Genomic DNA, 10,933 nt, shown 5'->3' on the forward strand with positions numbered 1-10,933 from the left:
AGCGGCCTGTAAGAACATAAATTTCCTGTTAGGTGGATGACCTGAAATAGAAATCCCTCTGAGTCCTGTGAAAATATACAGGATTAAATGGTTCAGGCCTGGTATAATCAGCAAAGTATATTTGCTTTACAGGTACTCTGATATTGTTAGACCTCTGAGTGCTAGCTGACTGTAGACCAAGGTCAGCTGTCTGTGTGCTTTGGTGGATGAGAAAGGCCACGGAAATGTTTACTGCAGTCTCCGCTTCAATCCAAAGTCATTTCTCTGAAGCACTTTGTTACAGTTTTTAGTGGTTGATGCCACATCCAGCAGCTTGCTTTCCCTTCTCCTGTTTGCGGTGACTGGCTTTTTTTTTTTTAGCCTCTCTGAGCCACCTGTGGGAGTGAGATGGCCAGGGCCTACTCCGTCTGTGGGAGAGTTTTGATGGATTTGAGTATAGCGTGCGACCACCAGCCAGTGTTTACGCACTTAACCCAAGCCAGTTTGGGCAGAAGTGAACACGGGGTGTTAACAGCCTTACTTCATCTTGTGCTGTACTTTGTTTTCCATACTGACACCTTGGTCTTTCCTGTAACCTGTCCTATTTGAGTCAGGATTTCCTACCGCAGGGCTTTAGTTTGTTTCTAATGTGAGGACTGCAAGTCCAGGTACTTGGAGGGTTGTTTGGCTGAACACAGTCCAGTACCCTGACCTCTGCTGGATCTCTAGGCAGAAAATAATTATGGGATAACTAGGAATATTAATATAATTCCATATGAATCCACTAAGTTTGCACTTAGGTAGCCGTGTGAAAAAACAATTTAGCTTTTTATGACAGACCATAACAGCATTCAGTTAACAGATATGTCTGTGGACTATGAAGTCACTTAGTTCTTACGGAGATAATTAGACTATTAAAACTGGAAAGTTACTACTGGAAAATAGGACAATAGTGTTTGTTTTTGAACACGTAGTTTTTTGTAGACTTGCTTTGTAGCTGATAGATTTATCCAACTTTTGGAAGCACTGGTCTCCTTGACCAGTCTCCTACTCAAGACAAGGCCAACTTCAAACTTGGATCAGGTTGCTCAGGGCCTTACTTGACCAAGCTGTGTGATCTCTGAGTATGGATATTACACAGCCTCTCTGGGCAACCAGTTGTACCTGCTCCTGTTCAACCACACCCTCACATCCAGTTGGAATTTTCCTTGTTGCAACTTGTGGCTGTTACCTCTTCTGTTTCCACCGTACGTCTCGAGGTTCTATCTCTTCTGGAATTCGTCATTGGGTAGTATTCAGTTAGTTTCTGCTTGCTTTCAGTGCTGCATTGGGAAATTTTAATTTGGTTACTTGTATTCCAGAAGTGACATGTCACAGAATATCTGCTTTGATGAGGTGTAACTTCATCTAATAACTACAGGTTTTCTAAGATAAATTGAACGCAGTTCTGGAAAGAGCTTTTAAGAAATAGGATGTACTAATCCATAGTATTTTGTGATCCGCTGATGCAACTGATGAAATTACTAACATTTTATGTTTTAAACGTGTAACTGCACATTTCTTCACAGAACTGCATGAACATGCAAGACTGATCTTGTTCTTCTTGTGAAATTCAAATGCAGCAAAATGGAAAGGAATACTTTGCAGGTTTAATAAGTAGGCTGTCACTATCCATGATTAATAATCCTACATACAGTAGAAAGAAGTGATGAGTATTCCCCTTCTCAAAGCAGATCCAATGATGACTCTTGCATTTTCTGAAATTGATAGTCAGACCCTTAATGACTGAGCAGGATTCTGATACATCTTAGAAAATGAGCAAACTTTGATGGTACTAAAGATAAAGTATTACTTCAGTTGTATAGAATAACCTAACTATAACTGTGCTACCCGAACAGTTTGGGACACACCTCTGACAGGAGCTTTTTCTGAATTAAATATTATTTATGAATTTATTTTTAAAAATTTTTGTATATATAAATTTTGTTAGTTCACTAGGACAATGTCTGTGGTTGCACAATCCCTATTTTTTTTAATTTGTGGTTGGGACGGTTGGGTTTTAAGCTGATTCCCAACATTATAAGTTGTTAGAATGCATTTTGAGGTTCACTTATTGTAACGCTGAATAATTACAGTACTTTTGATGCCATGTATCTGTTGCGGTTCTATGCACTAATCAAATTCACTTCTGAAGAGTTGCAAATTGAGTGTAGTCACAATTATACTTAAAAAAACAACAAACCTGTAAGGAGAAAATAGAAAAGGAAAATGCTGTTTCTTTTCTTCTATTGGATTCCATTATTTCTGTGAACCTCTTAGTCTTGCATGATTATTTACTGCATTTAGAAGCAAAAGCATTTTCTGAGGTAGCTGTTCTGATTTCAGTTCTTATGAAGTAGTCTACTTTAATTGATCTGCTGTAAATATTTCTGAAGAAGAGAAACAATAAAAAATACAACAGAATTGTCAAAGAGTGAAGGCAAAGAGAGAACTGCAATATTTTCAAGGAATAATTTCTTTTAGCTTTTTTTTGTGTTACTTTTATTTGCAACACAGTGTTTTGTAGCTCCCCAAAGGTTAGGATAGCTTCAGAAAAACAAGAATTCTCCAGAATGCATGAATGGTCCAAGCAGGCTACTATGTGGTTTCAGCAGTTACCAGTGTATCTAGTGAAGGTGCATAAAGTTGTGCAACAGTATGGAACAACAGGAATTTTTTATTTTTTTTTAATTTGAGCCTATTTGAAGATAAACATATATGTCTATTATTGCTTCTACCATTTGTTGTTTTATGTCCCAGTGAGTCCAACCTAACATGAGCATGACAGAAACGTGAGCTCATTCATTAACCAGTGCTTGTTTAGTTACTTTGGCATTACCTTAAAAGAAACTTTCTTACTGTTCTTTTTAAAAATCTGCTTAAGTATCCAAATGATGGCAGTTAGCAATTTAGGAGTCATTACTTTAAAATATCTGAGTTTATTGTCAAAATTAATGCCTGTGTAGCTTTGCCTTTTAATAAAAAAACACATTATAGTCATAATTTCTGTGCTTGTGTTTTTCTAATAGTTAGAGGCTTTTCCTGGCTTTTGTAAGGGCACAGATTTCTTGATAACTCTAGTTGAGGGGTATATGCTCAAAGAGGTTGGTTTGGGTCTTGGAGAGGAACAGGCTTGCTGACTACTTGTTGGTTATTCCAGCAGAGTGGAAGGAGATATAATCTGTTCCTGAAGCGACGTCTCAGGGTAAAACAGTGATGAATGATATTGCAAGTGGCTTGGATGGCTGCAGTAATAACGTGCTTCACTGTGTGATGCCTTTCGTTAACTGGGAGCAAGGGTCACAGTTATAAAGTTCTCTGAGAAAGCACACAGTATTTTTCACGTGCATCCTTGCATGGCTTAAGAGGGAGAATACAGACATATCCCTCTGAATGATTCTTTTTTGTTTCTACTCTACTAAAGTGAAAACCCAGTTCAGTCCTATATAAACACAACTTTGCTGATGGTTGTGGTTAAAAAAGCAACCCATCTTCCTTAGCATGTAGTTAAATTTAGACCAGAGTATTAGCTTCTATCAAGAGCACTTTGCTGTATGAACCTCTACTCTTGTAAACAATTTGGTAAAGCAGAATATTGATACGATAATAAATAGCATTACCCATTATTATGTTAACTTCCCTAGGAGAGTGAAGGAATAGTCTTCATTTGCTTAACATTGGTTGGTGTAGCCTAATCAGTGAAAAAAATGAATGTTGTTATTATCACATTCTGGCATGCTGATAAATGAAAGTATGACCTTTAATGGTTCAATTAGAATACTAATCACCCTGTTACATTGATGCAGTTTATTAGATCCCACACACACCCTGAAGAAAGCAAAAAAAATAAATGCACAATTTTGAAATGTAACCCCTCTGTCATTTGTGTGCCATTTTCATATGTAAGCATTGCTGGGGCATGTTCCTCTGTGGTGGTTCGTTTAGTGAATCTTGTTATGTAGAAGAAAATGCATGGATTGACTTTTTGCAACCTGCTTCAAGTCAGTGAACTGTGCCCTAGCTGGTTTTTGTATTGAGTGACGTTCTGGCTAACTGCAGAAAAAAGTCATGCTGTCAAACACTGTCTTGATCATTTGTGACACACTATAAAGAATAAATGGCAACATTGTTCACAGGTATTGCTGCACTAACATATATTTGTTCTTCATATGCCAGCTATTTACATTAGTGTGTATGGATATAAGTTAATTTTGAAATTATTTTAACTGGATATAGCCCTTGTTAAAACTTGCACAAGTGTGTCTTCTATGAAGAAACTGAAGAACTGAGGCAATTTGGGGAACTTCTTTGTCTTCTGTTATATTTTAAAGCAACAGCAATACTTGTTTGTGTTTTTTTTAATCATATGCCTGTATCTTCCACAGATTGATAAGAGACATCAAAGCAAAGATTCTATTTTCTTCAGGGACGGTGTCAGGAGAATTGATTTTGTTCTCTCCTATGTGGATGATCTTAATAAGGAATGGGAAAAAAAGTTGGTAAGTTTGTCTTTTTGAGGTTATCTTAAATCTTACCTATCATAACCTGAATATCAGTTACCAAGCCTTTCAAATCACTACACTCAGCTGGAACTGGACTTAGCTAAAAATCTGATAGCTGTGTAAAAAGCCATTCCATGTACTGAAATTTCTATGTAATTCACTGTTGTGTGTTAGGACCCAACTTTATTAGATTCTTGTGGCTTTATTTACTGAATTGATCACTCTCCATTTCTTAGTCTGATCAATATGTTATACAATCAGTGCCAAATAATCAAAATTATTTTGCTTTCTTCATTTTACAGTCTTACAGTTAGCTGTGGACCTGGTGAAGTATCTGTAAATACTGTTAAATGGAAGAAGTTTCTTCTAAATAAGCAAAGCATTATCCAGATAAGAGTAACAGTAATTTTTTTCCCCATCATTTGACTTCAGTTAGAGCAGAAATAGATTCTTAGATACAAGAATTCATGCAATATTCAAGACTTCTTTTTAATGTTCTGAGTAAAACAGACACAACATCTCCTCTTTGAGCTTTTCCCTCTGATTGACTTTCTCTCTACATATGTGTATTCATTCTTCTGGAAGAATATTTAAAGTGGCTTTGATAAGAGACCTCCTATGTAGCAGAGTGTAAAGTACAGGCTTTCTCTAAAATGCTGGTTAGTGATTATCCCTGAACTTCCTAGCAAGACCCATTTGCCTGGATGGTAACAGTGGATCAGACAGAATCAGTAAACTATATGTATTTGTTCCTTGCTCACACTGACACTTTGGGATCTAACTTGACTAACATGCAAATTCAGACTATTTGAAAAGTCCTGTACTATGAGATGCAGTTAAGTCAAACAGTAAACTTTATATAAACTGTAATATTAAAAAAACCTGAAAACACACACACAAAAAAACAACCACAAAAACCTGGAGGGATTTTAATTATCTTGTTTTCTCTTTATTTACTGCCTTCTTTCTGAGCCAGCAGAGGTTACATTTACAAGCTTGTCTCTCCAATATGTATCTCCTAAGTTAGTTCTTTTTAAAAAAAGACCAAAAAGACTTGTTTCTCATGTAATCACATTATTTTGAAAGATAAGGCTTTCTAAAGAAAACTAATTATACGGAGACTTATGACAAAATCATGAGCAAAACTAAAAGTTTGTGAAGTAAAGAAAGCTTCTCATCCATATCTCATCATATTGAAGTGTTTTGTAATTAGAATTTATAATTTCCTTTGAAAAAAACCTACAAGACTGAGCTCTTAAAAAAAAAATGCTTATTGGTTACATTCCTTTATAAAGGAAATACTGTTTTCATTAAGGAATTATGCTACCTTTATGCAAACATGATCCAGTGTAGAACACAGGCCCTGCATCATATTCTTGTTATCTTAAAGCAACAGTCTCTGTCATAATCTCTGATGCTTTTCCCAGCTTATACATCTCACAGTCAGCTTTCCTCAGCTAGCCAAATTCAGGAGGTTTACTTGGGAAACCAGGGTCGTATTATAGCTATGGTACCATAGGTTTATATGAAAGCATAAATTTTCAAATCCACACTGATCCTTTTTTGGGCTGTAATCTTAACTACATTCCTCCTTCTACCATAAAGCAAAATGCATTTAAAAAAAGAAGAAAGAGGAGACCAGTCAGTAAAGAGAGAACAAAAATATATCCATGTAAAATACGTGAAAGCAACTTTAAATAAACTTTTCCGTTAGTCATACACAGATAACGTGAGGGAAGAAATGGAGACTATTTAGGTAATGTTTCAAATGGGAAGGAAAACAAACCAGATGCTGTCTAGTCACTCCTTTGTATTGGGTACAGTAATTTCCTTCTCATTGCTTTGTGGATTATTAGTGGGTAGAAGGAATCTTTGCCAGACCAGGGCCATGTCCATGGGTGTCATTTAGTAACTAATAGTGTAGTTCCTCTTTGGGGTAAATATGCACTTAGTTAGAGAAGAACATCTCTGACTTGCAAAAGGCTGTAACATCCACGTAAAGTTTTATGAAATTTAATTCTGTATATATTTGTTATTTACAATTCACAGCCGCATGGATGCCGGTGTTTGGTCTCTGACCCTGTAGGTTAGCTCTGTGTCCATAAATTAATGCAGACTTCTTGGCATAGGAGTACTGTGCTGTTGGCTTTGTGGGAGCCAGATTTAAATACTGATCATTGCAGCCTTTAAAATTCATCTGACATACTGCACTTGCTATTGTATGGTGGGCACCGGAAAGAAATGTCAGTTTCTTCTATTGTAGTACAGTGAGACAGCAAAATGTAACAGCTGAGAATAGAAATGTTCATGGGAAGACAATAACAGTTATGACAAAGGGTTTTGTTTCCTTGTCTCAAGGAAACAGCTTTATTATGCATTTGTAAGAAAGGGATGAATAACTCCTTTGTGTGTTTCAACATAGCCCTGATACAGATGTAAGAGACAGTCTGTTCATCTTCTCCCTTAGCTTCATGCAGAACAAATCCATTAACTTCTTTGATGTTCCCCAGAAACTTTGCACCTTAAACTCTGTTTTGAACTTGCCTGCTATAAGCTACATGAATAAATCCTAGCCACAAAGTCTCTGTAAACAGAAATGAGGACTACATTTTTGTGAGGCAATACTTTGTATTTTTCCTTAAAGCATTTAGCAGATAAGTGGAAATATTTTATCCATATATGAAATGCATATGAACATAGAAAAATAAATATAGTTTTTAAAAAATCTAACAAATTATTCATGTATGACCAGTGCATGATTTTAATTGTCTGTAAGCATATTACTTCACAAGAAACTCTGGAGCGTTAGAACTCTGTGTGAAGTAACTTGTTCCTGTATTTGCTGGAAACAAAGCCCCCCCGTCCCCAGTGAAGCATGGAGATACAGCAAGAAATTTTATCTAGTCCTTTCCCACTTTTCATCCTCTCAGGCGGAAACTTCTGCTCTCTACCAAGCACCAGATAGCCCAAAGTCAGGGAGCCAGAAGCAGTGAAAAATCAGATGTTTGTTGCTCCTGCTGCACCCTGCTTGGCTGGCAACTGCCAGAAGCCACGTCACCAGTTCTGCAGGAGCAGCTGAAAACTGGATGTGATCCAAACTGGGTACCTCTCTATGCTGCTTTACAGCAGCCTGGCTGGTACTTGCAGAAGGAGGGTGTTTGGTGTTTCCTGCACATTGGAGAGCATGCAGAGCACCCTCCCTAGGCAAGCGGGCAGTCCCTGTGGTGCTGCAGTAGGGCCATTTCTCATCTGTCTCATCAGCCCCCTGCTCCTGTGGCTGCAGGTAGATGAGAGAACAAGGGGCCTTTCCTAAACAGGCTCCATCTCACCTGAAATGTTCTTGCCAGGTAGCTGTGTGAGTAGCCTGAGGCTGGACTGAGCCCATCTGTGTTAGTCCTGTAAAGTGAATTGTGTTTTCTCAGGATACAGCTAAGAACAGAGTTCTTGTACGCTTTACAGTAACATGTGATTGTTCCTAAAAGACATATTTATTTCCTAATATCCTACACATGACTGCAGTTAGAATAAGCCCAAGCATACGTCTATCTAAAAGGCTTTTCTAAGTTTGACACTCTTAGCCTAAAGGAAGGGGAAAAGCAAGTAGGAGGAGTTTGGCTAAAGAATGGTAAGCTGTAAACTTAAAATTATGTTATTCTCTTGTTTATTGATTGTTGTTACTACCAGTAACAGCATTGTTATCAAGAAACAGGTTTATAAGAGATGTCTGTCTTCCTTATATAACTAATCATGCAGTTGTATCTGCATTGGACATATTCGTACCACTAGACTTTGGATCTTGCTTTGTTAATCTTATCGGGATGGTTCATTACAGCCAACCACACGTTAGATGGTGAAGTTACTCTGTACAGGTGAGCTGGATATCCACAATGGTGTTTGGAGAGGTGAGTGCTCTACTGGCCTCTCTCCTGTATAGGCCACAGCGGTCTTAGAAAATGTGGTTGCAGTCTTTTACGAATGCTCTGGAGAGGCGTAAGAACTGTAATTAAACAAAATGTGAAGAAGGGCATTATTCCACTTCTACTAGTCTTCACTAATGTGAATACTTAGATTGCTTCTCCCTGTGACTGCAGCGTGCCATCTATAGCAGAGTTAGGAATATATGCACCATTAGCTTTTTAGGTTTGGGGCAGTAGGCTTAAAATTTTTACAAGGACATATTAAAACAAAACAGCACTGGTCCAAGCATTGGCCATTTTGTCCGTTTCAAACCTTTGATGGTGACATGAAGAAATCTGGTATTTGGCAAGAAAAGGGGAGCATTGTTTTATTTGCAGCAGATTGATTTCTTTTTAAAGATGGTTGTTTCAAGTAACTGGAAAGTACAGTACATTCACATAGACTTCAGAGAAGATGGCTTATGGGAAGGGAGCAAGGTGACAAAAAGAGCACAGTTGCTATTAGAGCACTGCAATTTATCACACTAAGTGTATAGTAAGGAAAGATCAGTAAGATGGGGCCAGACCCTTTGGCTGTGCCTGTTATTAAGCTGCACAGCTGGAGGAGGAGCTGGCTGGTGTCTGGTGGCAGAGCACCCTCAGAGCTGACTCGCTTGGCTCCCCTCCAGTGTTTGCTGGGGAAAGAACACACACCAGTGTGCTTTGTTTGGAGAAAATGTAATCCAAAATAGCACATAGCTTTGGATACCAGGCTTGACTGTCAGCTTTTATGTAGTACTTTCAAATGTAATAATAAATCACCTTTTAGTAGTATTGTTCTCTGTTAGATCAGCGAGTCAGCAAACAAGAGTTCTTTGGTGTGTTTATCCAGGTGCATGTAGGCAGGTTTGTGGGATAGATTAATTAAAAAACAGTGCATGGAATTGCATTTGACCCCAGCATCTACTGGAACTCAAGAATTATAATATTTGCAAGTTTACCTAGCCCAGTGTCTAATTTAATATCTAATAACATTTGGCAAAATCAGAAGTGACAGGTAAAAATGCAAGGCCACTAACAAAGGAAAATATATTAATATGTCTTAGCGTAGAATTTGAGGGCCATTAAAGCCATTCTTCAGTCTGTAGTCATTTATCTGAGTAGTTTATGCAAACTGAAATGGAAGTAGGGCAGCATGCTCCTCACAGACATGCAGTAAAAGGAAATTGGCTGAAAACTATGGTGGTTTGAGGTTTTTTAAGTAAGTTTGAAAAGTGTCATTTAAGACCTTTCAATAGAGAAAACATCACACAGCTTGCAGGTTTTAGCTGGAAATAAATTTGTAGTCTAGCTAGTGCTTTCTAAAGAGGCTAGGGGTCAATATTTAGCTTAACTTGTGGTTTTCTGGCAGTTCATCAGCAAATTTTATATAATTGAAATTAATTCAGTCTCCCAATAGGAGAAAACATTCTACCAAGAAGGAGAGGAAGAACATGTTCTTACCTAAAGACACCACCTAGCAATTACTTGGCAAAATACAAGTTCAAGACGTCTCAAACTCAGAGAGGTCATGCAGGCATCATACACTGCTACAGGCAGGTTTATTTATCTCTGCATGAAGTCCACACTGACTTTATGCAAGCTAAGCATATGTAAGCTTACACGTGATGCTTTGTTAGTCTTACCTAGTTTGGCAGTTACGTTGTTTGTGAAGCATACTCTTTGAATTGTCTGTCATCGGTACTTGAACATCTGTATTGGGCATGACTTAAACTGGTAAATAGATGCTACTATAAACGATCAGTCTTTCAGATACTTCCAGAATTTTTCTTTTCATCTAGTTTTAACATTCTCTTAGAAGTGTAGTTAAACTGGAACGATGACACATCACACCCATCACTTCCCTGAGGAATCAGAAATGCTCAAGACGCATGGCTTCATTTACTTCTCTGGTTAACAAGATTGCACAGTTTCTACACCTATTCCTAACTGACAAATAGTTTTTGTGTTGCTAGTCAAGGCAGTTCCCAATGTGTTGCATCCTAGGCTGGCCATCACACAGAAGTGGCCTGGTATGCATCAGTTAGTCCTTGTTGGTCTGCTTTCTTTTGCAAAGGTAACATAGCATTAAGGGGTTATCATCAGAACAGTTAGGAGGGGTGAAACACAGTGAAGTCATTAGTAAGTGATCAGTTAATTGCTGACTTCATCAGTTAATATTGAAGTGTGTTTATTTCTCTTCAGGAAAGAAGAAAAGAATTTGAGAGCAATCTTCAAAAGGCTGGTTTGGAACTAGAAACAGAAGACAAGAAGGTAAAAAAAAAAAAAAGAGGGGGGGAGATTTAGGACCAAACAAATAGACCTGCAAATTGCTAAAGTATACCACTTTGTTTCTTTGAGAAACATTATAAATTATTCTAGAGGATTTCAGCAGATTGTGACTAATTTAGGTGAAATGAGCTTAATGTGTTTGAGCTATTTTTCCAGATACGTTAGTAAGAATTGTAGACACAACGT

The 10,933-nt window shown here is 37.7% G+C and overlaps 1 protein-coding gene across 1 annotated transcript in view; it reads left to right on the forward strand.

Annotated features, from left to right (window-relative positions):
* Window positions 1-10,933, forward strand: part of ANO5 (anoctamin 5) — a gene marked incomplete at its 5' end in the record, with an annotated part of 48,753 nt that overhangs the window by 15,644 nt on the left and 22,176 nt on the right. The window contains 3 exons of the mRNA XM_010192023.1: window positions 3,182-3,223; window positions 4,404-4,517; window positions 10,661-10,729. Of these exons, the coding sequence (XP_010190325.1) occupies window positions 3,182-3,223; window positions 4,404-4,517; window positions 10,661-10,729 (225 nt within the window). The remainder of the gene's footprint in view (window positions 1-3,181; window positions 3,224-4,403; window positions 4,518-10,660; window positions 10,730-10,933) is intronic.

The sequence above is a fragment of the Mesitornis unicolor genome, unplaced genomic scaffold, assembly GCF_000695765.1.
Source record: "Mesitornis unicolor isolate BGI_N332 unplaced genomic scaffold, ASM69576v1 scaffold31749, whole genome shotgun sequence".
NCBI lineage: Eukaryota > Metazoa > Chordata > Aves > Mesitornithiformes > Mesitornithidae > Mesitornis > Mesitornis unicolor.